At 44.0% G+C, this 21,609-nt stretch overlaps 2 protein-coding genes across 14 annotated transcripts in view; one reads left to right on the top strand and one right to left on the bottom strand.

Annotated features, from left to right (window-relative positions):
• Positions 1 to 7,681: 7,681 nt before the first annotated feature.
• PDHB (pyruvate dehydrogenase E1 subunit beta) lies at positions 7,682 to 13,646 on the top strand. The gene is made up of 10 exons (XM_055414189.2): positions 7,682 to 7,808; positions 7,895 to 7,948; positions 10,016 to 10,123; positions 10,217 to 10,279; positions 10,383 to 10,418; positions 10,583 to 10,868; positions 11,280 to 11,390; positions 11,739 to 11,830; positions 12,686 to 12,827; positions 13,114 to 13,646. The coding sequence occupies exons 1-10, from the start codon at positions 7,767 to 7,769 to the stop codon at positions 13,257 to 13,259; spliced, it is 1,080 nt and encodes a 359-aa protein (XP_055270164.1). The 5' UTR covers positions 7,682 to 7,766; the 3' UTR covers positions 13,260 to 13,646.
• A 254-nt stretch (positions 13,647 to 13,900) lies between these two features.
• PXK (PX domain containing serine/threonine kinase like) overlaps positions 13,901 to 21,609 on the bottom strand; it is a 94,359-nt gene continuing 86,650 nt past the window's right edge. For 2 of the 13 annotated variants that reach the window (XM_088831704.1, XM_088831702.1), the window contains exons 18-19: positions 19,372 to 19,406; positions 15,128 to 15,268 (exon numbers count right to left, since the gene is read on the bottom strand). In XM_088831704.1, the coding sequence (XP_088687830.1) occupies positions 19,390 to 19,406 (17 nt within the window). In that variant the 3' untranslated portion in view covers positions 15,128 to 15,268; positions 19,372 to 19,389. The other 11 variants (XM_055414187.2, XM_055414185.2, XM_055414188.2 and 8 more) reach the window with 7 other exon arrangements.

The raw sequence follows: 21,609 nt of genomic DNA, 5'->3' as shown, positions 1-21,609 counted from the left end.
CCAACATGCTATTGGGGAAGAGCAGAGGCAAATACTAATAGCTCTAGAAGGAACACAACGGCTGGGCCAAAGTGGAAACGATGCTCAATTGTAGATGCGTCTGGCTTTCCTGGTGGCTAAGACAGTAAAGAATCTGCCTGCAATGCTGGAGAGCCAGGTTCAATCTCTGGGTCAGGAAGAGCCTCTGGAGAAGGCAATCCACTCCCGTATTCTTGCCTGAAGAACACCATGGACAGAGGAGTCTGGCACGCTACAGTCCATAGGATCACAAAGAGAAGGACACGACTGAACGACTAACACTTCTACTTGCTGGTGGTGAAAGTAAAGTCTGATGCTGTAAAGAGCAATATTGCATAGGAACCTGGAATGTTAGGTCCATGAATCAAGGTAAGTTGGATGTGGTCAAATAGGAGCTGGCAAAAGTGAACAGTGACATCTTAGAAATCAGTGAACTAATATGGACAAGAATGTTTATTCAGATGACCATTATATCTACTACTGCGGGCAAGAACCCCTTAGAAGAAGTGGAGTAGCCCTCACAGTCAACAAGAGAGTCTGAAAGGCAGTATTTAGGTGCAATTTCAAAAATGACAGAATGATCTCAGTTCATTTACAAGGCAAACCATTCAATGTCACAGTAAACAAAGTCTATGCCCCAAACACTGATGCCAAAGAAGCTGAAGTCAAATGGTTCTATGAAGATCTACAAGGCCTTCTAGAACTAATACCAAAAGAAAGATGTCCTTTTCATTATAGGGGATTGGAAAGCAAAGTAAAAAGTCAAGAAATACCTGGAATAACAGGCAAATTTGGCCTTGGAGTACAAAATGAAGCAGGGCAAAGGCTAACAGAGAGTTTGGTCAAGAGAACGCACTGGTCATAGCAAACACCCTCTTCCAACAACACAAGAGACGACTCTACACATGGACATCACCAGATGGTCAATCCTAAAATCAGACTGATTATATTCTTTGCAGCCAAAGATGAAGAAGCTCTATACAGTCAGTAAAAATAAGACCTAGAGCTGACGGTAGTTCAGATCATGAGTTCCTTATTGAAATTTAGGCTTAAATTGAAGAAAGTAGGGAAAACCACTAGGCCATTCAGGTATGACCTAAATCAAATCCTTTAACATCATATAGGGGGGAGGTGACAAATAGATTTAAGAGATTAGATCTGGTAGACAGAGTGCCTGAGGAACCAAGGAAAGAGGTTTGTAACATTGTACAGGAGGCAGTGGCCAAAACCACCCCAGAGAAAAAGAAACGCTCCTCTCTGAGGAGCCTTTACAAATAGCTGAATGAAGAAGAGAAACAAAAGGCAAGGGACAAAGGTAAAAATATATCCAACTAAATGCAGAGTGTCAGAGATTACCAAGGAGAGCTAAGACAGCCTTCTTAAGTGAACAATGCAAAGGAGATATCGAGGGAACACTCCATGCAAGGATGTGTAAAGTAAATGACAAAAACAGTAAGGATCTAACAGAAGCAGAAAAAGAGATTAAGAAGAGGTGGCAAGAATACACAGAAGAACTATACAAAAAAGTCTTAATGACCCAGGTAACCATGATGGGGAAACAATGGAAACAGTGAGAGACTTTACTTTTTGGGTTCCAAAATCACTGCAGATGGTAACTGCAGCCATGAAATTAAAAGATGCTTGCTCCTTGGAAGAAAAGCTATGACCAACCTAGACAGCATATTAAAAAGCAGAGACATTACTTTGCCAACAAAGGTCCATCTAGTCAAAGCTGTGGTTTTTCCAGTGGTCATGTATAGATGTGAGAGTTGGACTGTAAAGAAAGCTGAGGGCCGAAGAATTGATGCTTTCGAACTGTGGTGTTGGAGAAGACTCTTGAGAGGCCCTTGGACTGCAAGGAAATCCAACCAGTCTATCCTAAAGGAAATCAGTCCTGAATATTCATTGGAAGGACTGATGCTGAAGCTGAAACTCCAATACTTTGGCCACCTGATGCGCAGAACTGACTCACCAGAAAAGACCCTGAAACTGGAAAAGATTGAAGGCAGGAGGAGAAGGGGATGACAGAGGATGAGATGGCTGGATGGCATCACTGACTCGATGGACATGAGTTTGAGTAAGCTCTGGGAACTGATGATGGACAGGGAAACCTGGCGTGCTGCAGTCCGTGGGGTCGCAAAGAGTCGGACACAACTGAGTGACTGAACTGAACTGACTGAACCACGATGGTGCTGTCACTCACCTAGAGCCAGACATCCTGGAATGTGAAGTCAAGTGGACCTCAGGAAGCATCACTATGAACAAAGCTAGTGGAGATGATGGAATTCCAACTGAGCTATTTAAAATCCTAAAAGGTGATGCAGTTAAGTGCTGCACTCAATATGTCAGCAAATTTGGAAAACTTATTAGTGGACACAGGACCAGAAAAGGTCAGTTTTCAGTCCAATCCCAAAGAAAAGTAATGCCAAAAAATGTTCAAACTAGTACACAATTGCACTCATTTCACATGCTGGCAAGGTAATACTCAAAATCCTCCAAGCTAGGCTTCAGTAGAACATCAACGAAGAACTTCCAAATGTACAAGCTGGGTTTCGAAGAGGCAAAGGAAACAGAGATCAAACTGCCAATATTCACTGGATCATGGAAAAAGGAAGGGGGCTCCAAAAAAACACCTACTTCTGCTTCACTGACTACACTAAAGTCTTTGACCGTGGGGATCACAACAAACTGAAAAATTCTTACAGAGATGTGAATACCACACCACCTTTCCTGCCTCTTGAGAAACTTGTATGTGGGTCAAGAAGCAACAGTTTGAACTGAACATGGAACAATGGACTGGTTCAAAATTAGGAAAGGAGTACGTCAAGGCTGTACATTGTCACTGTGCTTATTTAATTGATAGGCAGGATACATCATGTGAGATGCTGGATTTAAAAGGTGTTCAGTATCATTAAATACTAGGGAAATGCAAATTAAAATCACAAGGGACACCACTACACATTGATTAGAATGCCTTAATAAAAATTATTGACAATATCAGGTGCTGGGAAGGATCCCAGAGCAACTGTATTTCTCATACCTTGCTGGAGGAAACCTAAAATGGTACAGCCACTCTGGAAAAAGTCTGGCAATTTCTTAAAAGTTAAACACACACTTAACAGGCAATCATACTGCTGGATACCCAAAAAAATGAAAATTTAAGTTCACATAAAAACCTGTAAACCAATGTTCACAGCAGCTATACAGGAAATAACTAAAAGTGAACACAACTCAGAAGTCCTTCACTGGATGAATGGATAAACTGACAAAGCCATACAGCTACTCAGCAATAAAAAAGAATGAAATGTTGATACACAGAATTACTTGAATGGGTCCCCAGGGCATTAGGGTGAGTAAGTATAGTCAGTCTCAAAGAATTACATATTGCATGATTCCAGGTAAAAAACATTCCTGAAATAATAAATTAAAGTGGTTAAGAAGAGAACAGTGGAGTTAGGGGTGGGAGAAGGTGTCTGTGTGTCTACAGAGGGAGCTTCTCTATAGTGATGAAATGATTCTGTACTCTGATTGTGCTGGTGGCACATAAATCTGTACAGATGAAAAAATTTTGTAGTACTATTCACACACACACACATACGTAAAAATGCATATAAAAACTAGTGAAAGCAGAATAGTGTGTCTACCTAACTAGTATTGTACCAGTGTTAATTCTGGGTTTCAACAACAAGCTATAGTACATAAAATATTTTTGTTGTTGTTTAGTCGCTAAGTCATGTACAACTTTTTTGTGACCCCATGGACTGTAGCCAGTCAGGCTCCTTTGTCCATGGGATTTCCCAGGCAAGACGGCAGTCAGTTGCCCGGTGGCTCAGCAGTGAAGAAACTGCCTGCAAAGCAGGAGATTCAGGTTCAATCCGTGGGTCAGGAAGATCCCCTGAAGAAGGAAATGCAACCCACTCCAGTATTCTTGCCTGGGAAATCCCATGGACTGAGGAGCCTGGCGGGACTACAGTCCATGGGGTCACCAAAAAGTCAGACATAATTAGTGACAGAACAATAACAACAAACAATATAAAATATTACCATTGAGCAAAGCTGGAGGGAAGGTACATGAAAACTCCTGTACACTCTTCGTATTTTTATATTTCTTGTGGGTCTTAAGATCTCCCAAAAGAAAAAGTTATGAGAATAAAAAGAGGAGTAAAGTATTAAGATTTAACATGGATGAATCAATGTCAGTAACATTTGAGCTAAAGAAGCCAAACACAAGAGCACAAGGTATACAACAAATATAATTATATATATGCTGCTGCTGCTGCTAAGTCACTTCAGTCGTATCTGACTCTGTGCAACCCCATAGACGGCAGCCCACCAGGCGACACCGTCCCTGGGATTCTCCAGGCAAGAACACTGGAGTGGGTTGCCATTTCCTTCTCCAATTATATATATAAATATAAATATAAACAAATATAACTCCATTTGTTTCAAGTTCTAAAACAGGCCAATGGAAATATGATGATGGAAATCAGATCAGTGGTTGTCTATTGAATTGAGTGGAGAATTACTCAGAAGGAGACATGAGAGAACTTTCTGAGGTGGTAGAAATGTGCATTTTAATGTGTTTAAGTTATAGCTAAAAAGATGGAGTGAAAAATCTTTAATAAACTCTGCTTGCAACAACCAAAATAATAATAATAATTGTGGAACCCCGTGGAGAATGTAACTTTGGATGAAGGACTTTCTGATGAGTGACAACCCAAAGATACTGGAGGACAAATGTTCCTGAAACTTTTGAAAGATGTAATTGCAAGAGTGAAGTGGCCTAGTTAGCCAACTTATACTTTCCAATCCTTTTCTGTATAATTCAGTGAGCCTATGAATGTAGACTGGCTTTAAAAAGATTATGGATTTACACTTTAGCACGTCCAACTTTTGTGCTTTTTACTCCAAAACATAAAATTATGCCTGGCTTTCCCAAACTGGCCATTTATAGAGTTTGAAAGGAATGCATATATACAGATGAAGATATTCAATGTGTCTGAAATGTTTGCAGTCATTATTTTAAAGGAAATTCTCACCTGAGGCCGGCTGAGTCCTCTAGAGTTGCTACTCCCGTTCTGATTCAAGTGGATTCTTGGCTTTTTAGGATCTCTGTGTAAATAAAGTCCAAGAATACTGTCCTCTGTCTACTTCACAGTCCATATTTTTGGTTTCTCTTTAGGCCTTTCTTTCCTTACCTTGCTTGATACCTCCTTTTGCTTTGTAATTTTAATTCTGAAATCTTTTAGTGCTGGATGGTGGGAGAGGTGAGAGAGGCAAGAGAACTGACTTACATTTTTGTTCTAAGCAGAACCCAGGAACCAGTGAGGGGTGATATTTCACATGCGAGGATATTCCCGAGGATGCTGTGTGGCTGCCGGAGAAGTACTGGTTTCCTGTTAAGGACTTCACAGGTAAAGACTGTTGCTTGCCATTGTGCTCTACAACAGCTGAGTTATTAGCCACTGCCACTACTGACCATCAACATACCCTGAAAGGAATTCAGGGCAAACACTGACACTGAGGCACTCTAAGCTCTGAGAAAACCTGGTAAAACAGGCCTTCAGATAATTTCAAGAGAAAAGCTTATGAACCCAATTTTTTGCATCTCACCATACTTGGAAAAGCACTAAAAATCATTAACTAAAATATCTACTCATGACTAGCAGTAACCTTCTACCCAGATGTGTGCCAGACTGCATACCCTTCTCCAAATCACAGTCTCCTGGGGTATAGTCCTCATTAAGTCCCCAAATAAAACGAACCTCACAGCTCTCACATTGTGTGTTTTTATTTCAGTCCACAGACTGAAGAGACTAGGCAATGATGTCAGGTGAGGAAGACAGAACGTGTTGACTTCACATCTTAGAGACAAACTCTCCATTTTAAAGATGATGAAGCAAAAGCCCAGAGACTAAAAGCCATGCCTAAGCAGCTGTGTCCAAATTTATTTCTCAAGCACTACCTAGCCTCTAGCTCCAGGCTCCAAACATTCAACCTGAGTATGAGCCAGTTGCCTAAATACAGCTTATTCAGAATAGATTCTTACCTCCCACCTACACCTAGTCTCCGCCCTTCCCCCACCCCTCCAACAACAAAAACAAAAACAAAGAAAACCCAAATCTTCCTCAACTCTTCCCCTTCCCTCATGGCAACCCTATTGATTGCAGTCCCAAACAGATCTTAAACCTGTCACCTCCTCTTGATGCTGAAGCCGTCCTCTATTCCAGTTCTCTCTACCAAAGACGCCCTGGGGTCTCCCTGCTTCTGCCCTTGCCCCGCTCCTCTCATTCTCACTCAGCAACCAGACTCCTGTGACCTAGTCTCTCCCCTGCTGCACTGGCTTCTCGGGGTACTTACAGTAAACCCAGATTCTCAGGCTGCAGACCAGCAGCTCGCAGCCCTCATAATTTGTGAAATGTCCTGGACAAGACTGAGGACTGGGGGAGTCCCCAGAGGTCCTACCTGACCCATTCCTCTCACCCCCAAGTCGAAATGAGACCAATGAGATAAAGCTTCCAGAGGCTTCCCTAGTCAGGTTATGTTGCTGCTGTTAAGTCACTAGGCGTGTCCGACTCTTTGTGACCCCATAGACTGCAGCATGTCAAGCCTCCCTGTCCCTTCAGTTCAGTTCAGTTCAGTTGCTCAGTCGTGTCCGACTCTTTGTGACCCCATGAATCACAGCATCCTGTCCATCCCTGTCCATCACCAACTCCTGGAGTTCACTCAAACTCATGTCCATCGAGTCGGTGATGCCATCCAGCCATTTCATTCTCTGTCATCCCCTTCTCCTTCCCCCCGCCAATCCCTCCCAGCATCAGACTCTTTTCCAGTGAGTCAATTCGTCACATGAGGTGGCCAAAGTATTGGAGTTTCAGCTTTAGCATCAGTCCTTCCAATGAACACCCAGCATTGATCTCCTTTCGAATGGACTGATTGCTTACCATCTCCCAAAAGTTTGCCCAAGTTCATGTCCATTGTATGGGTGATGCCATCCAACCATCTCATTCTCTGATGCCCTCTTCTCAGGTGATAGGCCCTCTTAAATGCAGGTTGTTGTAACTCCCTCCCAGGTTGGGACCCCAACTTCTGCTTTAGGAAGCAGTGGGGAAAGACTACCTTTTACAGTCAGGAGTCCTAAAGTCAAATTTTGGCTCCTTTAACTAATCCCTACTTCATTCAGTCTACCCATCTGAGAAACGGAGCTAATAATATTAACACTAATTACCCGAGAGGGTTCCTATGAGAATTAAGTGAGCCATAAAGCACTTAACATAATGCCTGGCACACCATGAAAGCTAGCTCCAGTTCACATTCTAAGGAACCAAAAGACAGTGTTTCCAGGGTAACTTGTCAGATTGTAAATACCCAGTCACCAGATTATGTATAAAGTGCTACTTCGTACCAAAGCGTTTCTGTGCCTGCAGTTTTCATGGCCTCGAGTTACACGCCTCAGCGTCTGACTTTCGGTCCCCGCGTCCTAAGTACCAACACCGAGGGACGCGCTCCGGGCGTGCACCCCGAGCGCCAGGAGCCGCCGGCGCTCCCTAGCTGTTTCCCGGCCGCCGCAGGCTGGGACCACCCACACGCCCTCGGCCCCGCCCCCTCGGCCCTTGACGCACTGCGGGAGGCGGGGCACGCAGGCGTCGTGCCCTGCCATTGGCCCGCGCCGGCGGGGGAGCGGGGTCCCACTCGTCCGCGGCCCTGCTGTGCTGTCATTTCGGCAGCGGCTAGAGGACACGGTCAAGATGGCGGTGGCTGCTGTGTTGGTGCGGAGACCCCTTGAGCAGGTAGGCAACGGCTCCCTTGCCCATGACCCTGCGCGAACCCTGCCCCCTCTGTTCCCCCCTGAGCGTCCTCTCTCTCTCCCTGCCAGGTCTCTGGGCTGCTGAGGAGGCGGTTCCACCGGACCGCGCCGGCTGCACTGCAGGTAACCGGCCCGGACGCTAGTCGGGCCGGGAGGGGCCCCTGGTCCCAGGGCAGAGGCTGGGGTCGCATGTCACCCACGCGAGGCTTAATGGAATCAAATGGCCGATCTGAGGGAACTAGACGTGACACTTCTTCCCTCACTTCTCCTTAAAATTTTTTATTGTGGTAAAATATACGTAACAAAATTTATTATTTTAAACTGTATATTCAGTGGCACTAAGTACATTTAGCATGTCGTCCATTCACCACCAGAACTTTATCATCGTCCCAAACAGAAACTGTACTTATTGAACAGTAACTCTCCCTTAGCCCCTGGTAACCTCTAACCTCTCGGTACTTTCTGTGGTGATGAATTCATGTAGTCTGTCTGTCCGTCTGTTCAGTCGCTCAGTCGTGTCCGACTCTTTGCGACCCCGTGGACTGTAGCCTACCAGGCTTCTCCGTCCATGGGATTCTCCAGGCAAGAATACTGGAGTGGGTTACCGTTTCCTTCTCCAGGGGATCTTCCCGACCCAGGGATCGAACCTGGGTCTCCCGCATTGGAGGCAGACGCTTTAACCTCTGAGCCACCAGGGAAGCCCAGGAATGGCCTATTGGAGAAGGAAATGGCAACCCACTCCAGTATTCTTGCCTGGAGAATCCCAGGGACAGAGGAGCCTGATGGGCTGCTGTCTATGGGGTCGCACAGGGTTGGACACTACCGAAGCGACTTAACAACAGCAGCAGCAGCAGGGATGGCCTATAAATGGAATCATTTAATATTTTTCCTTATAGGTCTGACTTCTTTCACTTACCCAGTTTTCAAGGTTCATTCGTGTTGTAGCATGTGTCAGAATTTCATTAGTTTTTAAGGCTGAATAGTATTCCGTTGTAGGCATATACCACTTTTTCTTATCCACTCACCATTGATGGATGGACACCTGAGTTGTTTCCACCTGTTGGATTTTGAATAATGGTGCTGTGAACATTGATGTACAATTATCTGAGTCCCTGCTTTCAGTTCTTTGGGGTATAAATCTAGAAGTTGGAATACTTGTTGAATTATATGATAATTCTGTGTTCAAGTTTTTGAGCAATTTCCCTCTTTTCTCATTTTTGTTACTGGAGGATTCTACCAACCTTAATAGTTGAGTAATTCCTAGATCCTAGAAGGCAAAGTATTTGGCAATGTCTGACACTTAGTTAGTGCTCAATATGTAGTATTACTTAGGCTTCCTTGACTGTTCTGTGCCCCACAGTATACCAAATGTGAAAATAACATTATCCAGTATACTCTCTACTTAGGAAAGCATCTGTGAACTGGTCTGGCCAGCAAGCAGATTTCTCAAGATTAGGTAGTCATTAAGAAAAAGGGGACTTCCCTGCTGGTCCAGTAGTTAAGAATCCACCCTGCAATGCAGGGGACGTGGGTTCCCTGCTCAGGGAACTAAGATCCCACAGGGGAAACTGAGCGTGTGCACCACTGCTACTGAGCTCTTGTATGGCAGCTGCTGAGTCGGTGAGCCACAATGAAAGAGCCCGCGTGACACAACGGGAAGATCCTGTATGTGCAACTAAGACCTGGTGCGGCCAATAAGTATTAAAAAGGGAAGTGTTTAGTATACTTTTCATTCATACATCTAATCATAGACTGCTGCTAAGTCACTTCAGTCGTGTCCGACTCTGTGTGACCCCATAGACGGAAGCCCACCAGGCTCCCCCGTCCCTGGGATTCTCCAGGCAAGAACACTGGAGTGGGTTGCCATTTCCTTCTCCAATGTGTGAAAGTGAAAAGTGAAAGTGAAGTCGCTCAGTCGTGTCCAACCCTTAGCGACCCCACAGACTGCTCCATCCATGCTCCCACAGATCCCTCCATCCATGGGATTTTCTAGGCAAGAGTACTGGAGTGGCTTGCCATTGATGAGCAATAGAAATGTTACTTTTTAAATTCTTTGAGCTTTTAAAGAGAAGCCTGTTCTATTGATGGTTTTTGTATCGTGTGCTGTGGGCAGCCTAGGTCAAGAGAGAATCTCAGTAGTATCCTAAGTAATCCTGTAGTTTATTGACTGCTTTCCCATACCTGTGACAGGTGACAGTTCGTGACGCTATAAATCAAGGCATGGATGAGGAGCTAGAAAGAGATGAGAAGGTATTTCTCCTTGGGGAAGAAGTTGCCCAGTACGATGGGGCATATAAGGTAACTAAAGAAAAAAAACAACACTATACAGAATTGAGGTGGTCATTTGCCCCCAGTACAATTAGAAGTAATGGGGTCGTTGCTTAATTATAGGTTAGTCGAGGCCTGTGGAAGAAATATGGAGATAAGAGGATCATAGATACTCCCATATCTGAGGTAAGCCTTCCATCAGGAAGCAGACCTTGGAGGTGCATGTCTGTTAAAGGCTACTACTCTAATTTTTGTGGATTTTTACTTATATTTGCATTTTACTTTCTAGATGGGTTTTGCTGGAATTGCTGTAGGTGCAGCTATGGTATGTAGTCTTCTTTGTGAATCGTACCCAAAGAGATTTCTTTTAACAGGACCTTTTAAAATCATTGCTTGAGTGTTGGGCGGGGGGGCAAAGTGGTTATTTGCCACTCTAAACTGATGTTTTCCAGTCTTTTCAACATCTTTTCAACATTTTTGATTTGACAGGCTGGGTTACGGCCCATTTGTGAATTCATGACCTTCAATTTCTCTATGCAAGCCATCGACCAGGTTATAAACTCAGCTGCCAAGACGTACTACATGTCAGGGGGCCTTCAGTCTGTGCCCATAGTCTTCAGGGGGCCCAATGGCGCCTCAGCAGGTGTAGCTGCCCAGCACTCACAGTGTTTTGCTGCCTGGTATGGGCATTGCCCAGGCTTAAAGGTGGTCAGCCCCTGGAGTTCAGAGGATGCAAAAGGGCTTATTAAATCAGCCATTCGGGATAACAACCCAGGTCAGTAGAGGGGCGTGTCGTGCATCTCTTTTGAACATCAGAGTACTAAAATGAAGTATCTGCATGGAAGGAACCATTAAAGACCATTAAAGTTAGGCGTAGACATATGTTAGAGATGTACACACATAGTAAACATAGGAAAAAAATAAAGTGTTTTTCTTATCTGTGACTATATGGGGGCCAATTAGGTACGAGAGAAATTTACTACACACCTATAACACTGGTTTAACCCCAGAGGTAAAATGAGGATTGACCAGACTATAGAAGTCTGTATCTAAACCATCCATAAGGTTACTGGACACTATGATGCTTCCTAATCAGCACAGTGAAACACCTCACAGAATGAATGATTGTGTGTATAGATATTTTTAGTCATGTGGTTACGTTGGTTTAAATATTTATATATTGTAGTGGTGGTGCTGGAGAATGAATTGATGTATGGAGTACCTTTTGAACTTCCTTCAGAAGCTCAGTCAAAAGATTTTCTGATCCCTATTGGAAAAGCCAAAATAGAAAGGCAAGGTAAGAGAAATCAGTATATACTTCAACATTATTAGTACTCTGTTCCTTCTGTTTATGTTGATCAGACTCGATCTAGAAGTTACTGACCTTTACTTTGACTAGGAAATTATAGGATGAATTCAAGTTTGAAGTGTGTTATGCCCTGACTGCACCATGTATTTGTGGTTTTCTAAATCTGAGCCTAGTAGATTTGTATTTCATTTTCAGGAAGGCTATCACATTCCTCATCTCACTGGAATGAAGTTGAGTTTAAGATTTTACGAATGAACAAGAACCACAGCTGGCTATAGAGAAGGACAGTGTGTTTGGTTTCAACCTGACCTCTGATCTGTGACAACTTTGTTTCAGGAACACATGTAACTATAGTTGCTCATTCAAGACCTGTGGGCCACTGCTTAGAAGCTGCAACAGTGCTGTCTAAAGAGGGAATTGAATGTGAGGTAAGTGGATATTCACATGTTCTTAAAGAATCAGAAAGATCCCTTTAAATTTAAGACCCAAAAAGAGGAGTTTGAGTTCTGTAACAGGTTAATTAGATAAAAAATCTTGCTTTGTCACTTAGTTCTGTCTCAGCTTAACAGTGGGAACCTACCTGGTTTTTAAACACCTAGCTTTTTACCACCTAGTGTCTGAATCTTTTTAGTATCTGTTTTATCAAGTTAAGATCCACACTTAGAGCTGGAGGTTGGGAGAATGGAAAACTTAGAAGTCACTGAGTCTATCCCTTTGATATAGAGGAGATACCACTTGCTGGTTATGCTTGAGCAAGTTATAGATGTACTTTACTAAAGCTCAGTGTCATCAGCCATAAAATGAGGATAATACATTTACTGTCCCATCAGGGTGGTTGTGGAATTACACTTACTGTAGTGTCTGGTAGCTGGTAAGCAGTCACGTGTTAGTTACTGTTTGGATGAGGAGGAAGTTAAAGCCACAGGAGGACAAGTGAGTTCTGTAAGTGAATAGAGCTGCTTGTAGTAGAGATAAGAGTTTTAATTAGTTTCCCTTTTGACATAGGCAGATTTCCCTAGACTCAAAGATTGATGGGAAATGCAGGTTTCATCCCTGGGTCAGGAAGATCCCCTGGAGTAGGAAATGGCAACCCACTCCAGTATTCTTGCCTGGGAAATCCCACGGACAGAGGAGCATGGCGGGCTACAGTCCATGGGGTTGTCAAGACTCAGACACAACTGTGCAACTGAGAATACACATAAGAAGCGAAGTGGCTTTATGGGGATAAAACTGCATTTGTAGGCAGTGGCTCTATAAAGCTGTTTACTGTATTATCTGTCTAGGTGATAAATTTGCGAACCATCAGGCCAATGGATATTGAAACAATAGAAGCCAGTGTCATGAAGACCAATCACCTTGTAACTGTGGAAGGAGGCTGGCCACAGTTCGGAGTAGGAGCTGAAATCTGTGCCAGGATCATGGAAGGTATTTCGGAGACACTGATTCTAGAAGAGTTAAGCTGTAATAAACATTGTTTATTACAGGACAAAACAAGCAAAAGCTAGGGATGATCAAATGACTTGAAATTTTCAACTTGTGCGCTTGGTATTTTTCCTTTGGGTAATTAAAAAAAGCCAAACCATAAACAATTCTTTGTAATTAGCATAGATTTCAGACTGCCCTTCTCTGGGCAGCCGTGCCTGCTGTGCTGAGGTGGTGGGGCTCAGCTGGTTTTCCTTGCCTCTCTTATTTGCATCTCCTTCCCTCTTAGGCCCCGCGTTCAATTTCCTGGATGCTCCTGCAGTTCGTGTCACTGGTGCCGACGTACCTATGCCTTATGCAAAGATTCTGGAAGACAACTCTGTACCTCAGGTTAAAGACATCATATTTGCAATAAAGAAGACACTAAATATCTAGTTTGGATTTGAAGTTCAGGTCATTGGAATTTACTTAAAATACTTGCTGACTCTTCATCTGGATTGTCATATAAGACCTTTTAATTCATAAAGTTATCTCTGAAGCAACAACAGATTTTTTTTACTGGGAAGGAGTTTAAATGTGTTTATGGTAAAACTCTCCACTCCTAAATTCCATGTTTTTTTGGTCTGTTACAATACCATGTTCTTTGAATAAGATTCATGTGCAATTTTACCCTCTGACTGGAAGAACATGGTGTAAATGTGGCAGAGTCCTGATGAAAGATATATCCAGAAAAGGATAACTTATATGTAAAAATAAAAGCATTTAATCTACATTTACTGTTATGATTGTTTTGATAAGGAATAAAGGAATTCCTAACTATGACTAATGGTATTTTTATATTCTTGAGATAATGCGGCATAGAAGTCGTAGAATTCTGTTAAGAAATTAGTGCCATCAGGAACTAAACGCTAATCTCCTAGACTGCATCACTTACTTACAACAGGAACTTGCCCACCGACTCTTCAGATGCCTAATTCCAGTAGGTTCTCTTCAAAGTTAAACCAAGATTCATGTCAGGTATTTTCCCACTGCCAAAAAACACAATATTCTGCCATACACTGCTCTCCTCAGAAGTTGAGATGGAAAAGATAGATGGAAGTTAGTTACAGAAGCACATAAGTGGTACAAAAACTTCCCATTAAAATATCTAGCCAAGCTAAAAACAACACGTTTTCTTGACAGTTTATTTTAATAAAAAATACAGCTGAACATTTATCACAGATTACATGAAACTATACACAATGACATTCTCTCTGCATAGTAACCAACACTGATGTGTATAACTTGATTTTTTAGATGGATTATTTATAATCCTTTAAAGTGCAATTTATTTTAAGGGTTTAAGCAAATCATAGGATAAAGGATCTTTCTAATAAATGAGTAATGTTAAAAAGATGATATATTTGGATAAATCTTTCAAAAATCAGAACTGATTTCTATAGATGCCAAATTTACTTGTAATAATGACCCCCCACAAACCCCAAACTTGACTTAAATGCTAAAGATTAAGAAGATCCTTGAATTGGCAAGAGATTTTCCTGATGTTAACATTTTTTTGTCTGTTCAACACGTACTAACTAAAAGGAACAAAGAGCCTAGAGTAGTTCCTTTAGCAGCCCTGAGTTCTGTAACCACAATGGAGTTCCTGATTGAACTTGAGAGAATGTTGTGAACTTTCACCTTCTACTTGGGGAAATGAAGAACTCGGTTGCTTCTCTGACTCTCAACGACATCACTATGCTTTGGGCTACAGTGTTAATGTCTAAGATGAAATTAAAGGTAGCAAAAAACAGTTTTATCTAAGAAATAACCAGAAAATGCTTTAGAGAAATTATGAGAGGAGCAGTTCTAGGAGCTGTCTGGTGGGATGGGAGGGATTGTAACACCAAGGCCATTCACCTTGGTGACTGAATATTGTCATCGTTCTTGTTTTTTGTCCATTTCCTTCAGTTGGTGGAAATAACTGATCCTGATACGCTGCTGCCCACCAAAAGAGGGTGAACCAGATTCCGATAGTAACCAAGAAGCAAAATATTTCTTAAGGCAGCAATGCCAGCCTGACTTCATTCTACTCGAAGACTGTTTCCCTCTTGAAAAACCCCTTACGTGAGCATCTGCAAAGTCGTATGTGGCTGTACTGGCTCAGCAATTATTCATCCAGAAGGAGGGTACTTCAGGGAGTGGAGGTGGAAAGAAAAAAAAAATTTTCCCTCCGAGTGTAAACACGAAGCTTTAGCCGATCTTAGGAGCGCTATGATCACAGGTGTCGGCTTTCCTCAAAGTTCCTTTTTGGAAATTCTGGATGGAGCTGAGTAAGGCCCCTCGGCTCACGCCATTCACAGCCTGGAGTGGAAGCTGTGAGGGCGCCTCTGTGCTCGCAGGAGGTGAGGGAGCTGCTGCTGGTGGAGGCGGAGGTGGAGGAGGTGGAGGTAATGCGGACATCCCTGTGGAGGAGAAGGGACAGTCGGTATTTATGCACGTGCCCTGCACACATGCTCCTGCTCAGTCCTGGGCAGAAAGGACTTGGGGAAGACTGCAAACATTTTCCCTCAGAGAGGCCAAGATATTTTGTACTGTGTGATTTTTATTTAAGTTGCCATTTCTCCCAAGTTAACACTCATGTGAGAAAAGACTAAATAAATATCACAGATTACATAAAACTACACAGAGTGACATCCTCTGCATAGATTAATTTCCAGATTTTAAAAATGATCCCAAAAGAAAGGTTACCTTCCCTACTTTTTGCAGGTTCCAGGCAGCTCCGCCTACTCCTGAGCTAGCAATGAAAGGCAGACATCTGTATGCACAGCTGAGCTACCTAAATATTGATTACTAGAAAGGGATGAACAGTTCTTTAGCTGCTCCAGCACACACAGTATTTGAAGGATGTGATTTAACATGAAATGACAAACCACTTAGGATTCTCAGCAAGGAGCCACTGTCTGCTGGCTTATGGGCTCCTCAGGAGGGTCCTTTTTTTTTTTTTTTTTCCATCTGTCTTGAATGTACTAGGTTGCCTGAAAGAAATATAAAATGCTAATAATTGTCAGCAATGCTCAGCAAGGGACAGAGGACTTTCTCCCGCAATGGCATTCTCAAGGAGGCGTCTTCCTCAAACACCCTTGTATCCACTGGGAGCCAACCCTACAAGATGGAAATGCACTAACCCTACATCTTTGCTGAAGTGTTCAGGGAGACTGGAATGGCAGGCTCTACCGTGGAGGGCAAGGAGAAGGAAACTGAACAGGTATCTGAAACTTCTCTTACATTCCTTCCAGGTACACAGACATTGTGCCCTTGAACTGTATACTTTTGAATCAACAAATGAATTTTGTCCTCTTCGAACAAAATAAACACTTGGTTCAGAAAAGGCCTTGCTTCAAAGAACTTGCCTGTGCCCCATTTCCTGTGAACCGGGCAGCTCCCTGTGACTCCACCTCTCTGTTCCTAGCCTCACCCTCTCCCCTATCCGAGGGCTACCCCAGCAAGACATTCTGTTGGATGGCTCCCCCACCACCTCCCTGAGCTGTGGTGACAAGAGGAGAACATACCCACCACAACTTGATTTTATATGGATGGGTGTTCAGGACCATCAGTAACATACTTCAGCAAGAGCAACCTTTTTTTACCAACTATGATAAGCCATGGTTAAAGTATTTCATAGAAAACCACTTACCTTCCTTTATATCTTTTACTCAAACCTAAAGGCAGCTGAAATTAAAGAATCACACAGATACACACACTCATGCTCTGGAGTGCTTGAAATTCTCAAATAATAATATGGCAATACAAATAAAGGGTGAACACAGATGAACAAAACGTCATTTCACTGGTTCTATACGATGACAACTGATGAAGTTCTTCTATGTTGTATGTCAGGGTGGATTATGGGAAGATGCTCCTGGCCTGGTGTTCTAGGGTTGCAGAGATAAAAAAGGACTTGCAACCTGACATGACTGTGGAGATGAGAAGAGCAGGGGAAACCGGTGTGTCATACAAGCGTTCCTCTGAAGGGTGTTCTTAGAAAGTGACCATTGAAATACCAGGAGGGGAGATGGCTTCTGAAGCCTCTTGGAACTCAACTGCAGAGCCCAGAGGACAGAGTGGATGCCAATACCCTCCCAGTGCCCCTTCCCAGCACTCTCAGCCAATGGCCAGAAAAGGGCAGCAGAATTGGACTTGACCTGGAGGGCCCAACATGTACTGGAATGAGCGCCAGCATTTCTGCCTCCCAGCTCTGGGCTTTGACCCCGACAGAAGAGTCAGGGCAGGTTACAGCCCAGAAGACAGGGCTGCAACAGCACTTTGTTCTACTAAAGGCACGGAACTGACTATCCAGAGACCAGCCACCCTTCTAGCCCAGGACTCTGAGAGGCTAGAGATGGGCCTCGGGGACTAGACTTGGTACAGGCTGCCATCTTGGCAAAGAACTAAACTGCTTGGCCCTCATGCGGAACCAACCCTGGACTGTGGCCTCATTACTACCGGGTACTCAAAATTAGAAGTGCACATTCACTACTACAGTTTGGGGACTGGGGGTGGTGCTCAGGAAACGGACCCTCATTGTCCAAGTAAAGGCTGCTGCTGCTGCTGCTAAGTCACTTCAGTCGTGTCCGACTCTGTGTGACCCCATAGACGGAAGCCCAGCAGGCTCCCCCGTCCCTGGGATTCTCCAGGCAAGAACACTGGAGTGGGTTGCCATTTCCTTCTCCAATGTGTGAAAGTGAAAAGTGAAAGTGAAGTCGCTCAGTCGTGTCCGACCCTTAGCGACCCCACGGACTGCAGCCTACCAGGCTCCTCCATCCATGGGATTTTCTAGGCAAGAGTACTGGAGTGGCTTGCCATTGCCTTCTCCGAAGTAAAGGCTAAGGCTGTCTAAGGCTGTCTAAATGAGTGGCTTTGAATATGTAGGTAGCATAAATAAATCCACTGACCAGAGTGCCACAGGGTAACCTGTGCTGCTGGGGGCTGTGCAAGGAGAGTCTGCTCATCCAAAGGGAAAAAATAAGGTCACCGGAGGTGCCCTCACAGAGGGCCAGACCAATCGTAAAGGGCCCCATGTCCCATGAGGTCCACCTCTCCTCACTGGGCCTGCATCAACCAGGGCAGATCTCCATACATAGGATCAGGCCCAGGAGCAGCTCAGAAGCCTCAGGAAGGTGGTGGGGGAGGGAGATCCAGGTCTGAAGGTCAAGGTCAACACCTGACCTTGGAGGAGGCAAAAACACACCCCAGGGACTCACAGTCCAATTATAGGTCCCATCGATATTTTTTGTCCTTTTTTTTCTTTTTATGCCTCTTCTATGGTCCACAAAATTCCTTTAAAGGTTCACTGGGACTTAAGCTATAACACATGGCTCATAATGTGGGAGCGGGGGGAATGTTACCAGTGTCCAAATTCAGAGTTGACTCTCGGGCCTGTGACAAATCTGGGACAACAGCCTGATGCCTGGGCTCCCCTACTTCCCAGATGTGAGTGAGTGCCCCTCCAAGAGGCCTCCTAAAGCCCCATCCCCAGGTTGCAGACACCACCAGATTCCACAGTAGACTGACTGCCAAAATGTTGGCCTCCAACACCCCAGGTGGAGGAATGCTCAAAAACAGCTTATCTACAGTGATAACCAGGTCAGTCATGATCTGTCCAATCTCACCTTCTCTTAGACAAAAACCCCAAGAATTAACTATTCCACCCTCCCCAGTACCCCAAATGGGAGCCTGGCAGCCCAGCAGAGGCCCTGAAACAGGCCACAGACTGTTGCAGCAAGATCATAGGTTAGATACAGGTAGAAACACCTTGCCAGAAACATCTTCCCCAGCCGTGTCAAAAGGACCTCTGTGAGTCCCTTTCCCTGGGCCAACTTTGACAGGGGTGAGTCAACTACTGCCTGTGGGTCTGGGTTCCTTCGTGGTCCTCACACTCAGGAGGGGAGACCACCTGGCCTTCAGACCAACGCCAGGCCTACCAGCTACCCTCAGAGGGAATTGGGGGCCAGCGACCCCCAAAGCAGGCAGCCCCCAGATGTGTGAAACTGCCTTTGCCTTTTACCTTAGAAAGATGGGGAGGCTGTATTCATGTCCCAATTATTATTAAGGATGCTTAAAAAAGAACTGTTTTCCCTAATATCAGTTATAAAGCCAGTAAGTGGCTTCCCTGTGACCAGGAATGCAATTGCCCAACATCCTTTCCCTTCCGTCAAGAGTAACAAGGAACCAGCACATTTAAACAACAGGACTGTGAGTTGCTGGCTTCCAAAATTAAAATACCAAAATGCCATGCAGTTGATGTGTAGGTTTTAGGGCTGTATTTTAAAACTAAAATCAGAGTGGAAAATAAAAACTTTGAAGGTCATGATAAAATGAAATGAATGTAAATGAAGTCACTGGGGTGCCTTTTAAAGATGCTGTATTTCATTTAAATATCCAGACAAGGAAATCGTCTCGAATCAGCTTTCCCGTTTGTTCATCACTTCAGTGATATAGACACACTGTCCCATTTCACAGACAGAAACAGAGCATCTTTAAAGTGAGAAAAATCAGTATAGCTTACTTTACCGAAAATTCACGTTCAAAATGGTGCATGCTCTACTGAAAATAGCAAAGAGAGAGAGAGGGGGGACACAAGTCATTATTCAGTGTCATTATTTAGTGACATTATTTAGTGTCATTTAATCAAATAGAGACAATAAAGTATTAGTCTGAATCACATGCTGATTATTCTCATTGCAAACTAGGATATATTTAAGTGAATCATAAGAAGCATGGTTTGTAAATACGAGGGTGATCCTCTTAAGAACATAGCAAAGACACTAATACTAACAGAGTAACCGATGAGTCACTTTCTTCTTCATTCTTTTTATTTCTTTTTTCTGAACCAGGTAGGTGCTATTCAGAAGACCCATCATGGTTTTATCTCTTCTGAAAAGTGGAATGGGTCCTGGGAGTGTACCTAGTTCTGTTACTAAATAAGGCCAGTTTATGAAGAGGGGAGAACAATGAGAACTGATCACTTTTCCCCACAAGTCTTCTATAGTCTAAAATAGAGATGTGTCTTTTTAAAGCTGGGAAGAGCAAAAGCACGGGGAAGTCTAAGCTGGGCAGGAACATGGGGCCCCTTCCCTGAAGACGCTGAGATCCAGAGGCTAAATAGGGCAGTGAGCAGAAGTAGCTTACTTAAGACTTGCTCATGGTTCAGTGACTAAGTCATGTCCGACTCTTTGTGACCCCATGGGCTGCAGCACACCAGGCTTTCCTGTCCTTCACCATCCTCTTGAGTTTGCTCAAATTCACGTCCACTGAGTTGGTGATGTTACCTAACCATCTTATCCTCTGCTGCCCCCTTCTCCTCTTGCCCTCAATCTTTCCCAGCATCAGGGTCTTAATAAGTCAGTTCTTTGCATCAGGTGGCCAAAGTTTTAGAGTTTTGGCTGCGGCATCAGCATCCACTTAAGACTAGAAAACTATTTTAACAAAGGGCAGGGGGTAGAATTCCCTGGCAGTCCAGGGATTAAGACTTGACACTTTAACTGCCAGGGGACCAAAGATCATGCAAGCCTCAGGACACAGCCAAAAAAAAATAGAACACATTTTTTTTCCTGTCTCCTTTTAACTGACTAGATTCCAAGTTAATTGTGAAAGATAACCTTTTCCCTGACAGTGAATCCCAGAGTTCTGAATGAACCAACCTGCTCCCCTGCCTAAAGGAGAATCCCTTCCTCTGAGAAGGGGCTAGTCAGAGGCCCATGTGGGGTGGAGCAGGCTGACCACTGACCTGGGGAGCTCTGGGAGGATGCTGGGGCCACTGTCTGCCCATCCCACTCCAGCAACTGAGGACCCAGGGAAGGAGCTCATACATTGGGCTTGGAGGCAGGGAGGAGGGCTGCAGACATGAAACTCCCCTTTTCAGTCACTCTCACAGACTGGCCTTCTACGAACTGCCAGCTTGCTTAAAAATGATAAACTGCAAGCAAGAAGGGCTGGAATTCTCTTGCAAGGTATTCACAGCTTAACTTCACAGTTACTTTCTTGCTTATCAAGCCCTGTGTACATTATCTACCTCATAAAGACCAGGAATTCTCTTAAAAGACCGCTTCAAAGAATGGCAATTACTTGTGCAAGGTCACCCGGCAAGTGGTGGAGCTACGTCCCAAGCCTGGGGCTACTAGCGCTTCTTTCAGGGCTCTCATCACACCAGCCAAGCACAGAGTTTAGCAGCACAGGCCCTGTAGTGCACCGGGAGAGCAGCTGCTCAGGAGAAATCAGGGAGATGAACAGGGACAGAAACCAAGCCTGGATTCTGGCTGCAGTGTCTCCCACTTGTGTGACCTTTGTCAAGGTCCACTACAGCCTCAATGTCTCTGTCTGAAATGGAGCTATAGTATAATCCCTGCCCCTTGGATAGGAAGGTATTCATGAGGATTAAATAAAACAGTAACTATAAATCTCCTAGAACAGTGCCTAGCACAAACTAAGCACTCAAAATGTGTGAAATACGATTATTAACAACAATAATAATTTGGGTTTCCTGCTTACTTAAGATTTCCCCAAATACTCTTTATACTTTTTTGCAAATCTTTTTAAAAACACACACACAAACACACAATAGCAAGACAGCAGACCTGTCTCCTCCCAAAGGGAGAGTAGGAGCAAATATCTGCATGTAAATCAGGACTCAGCTCCATGAATACAGAGTGTGAACACTAGCTGGTGATACTGACCCAGAAATCAGTCAGGATAAAGTATCTCCAAGTTCTCGAAAGAATGACCTTCTGGAAGCAGGAAACATACA

The sequence above is a fragment of the Moschus berezovskii genome, chromosome 24 (genome assembly GCF_049115385.1).
Source record: "Moschus berezovskii isolate FMDL1 chromosome 24, NW_MosBer_1.0, whole genome shotgun sequence".
NCBI lineage: Eukaryota > Metazoa > Chordata > Mammalia > Artiodactyla > Moschidae > Moschus > Moschus berezovskii.
The sequence above is the reverse complement of the archived record's forward strand: the minus strand, read 5'-3'. Positions and strand labels throughout refer to the sequence as shown.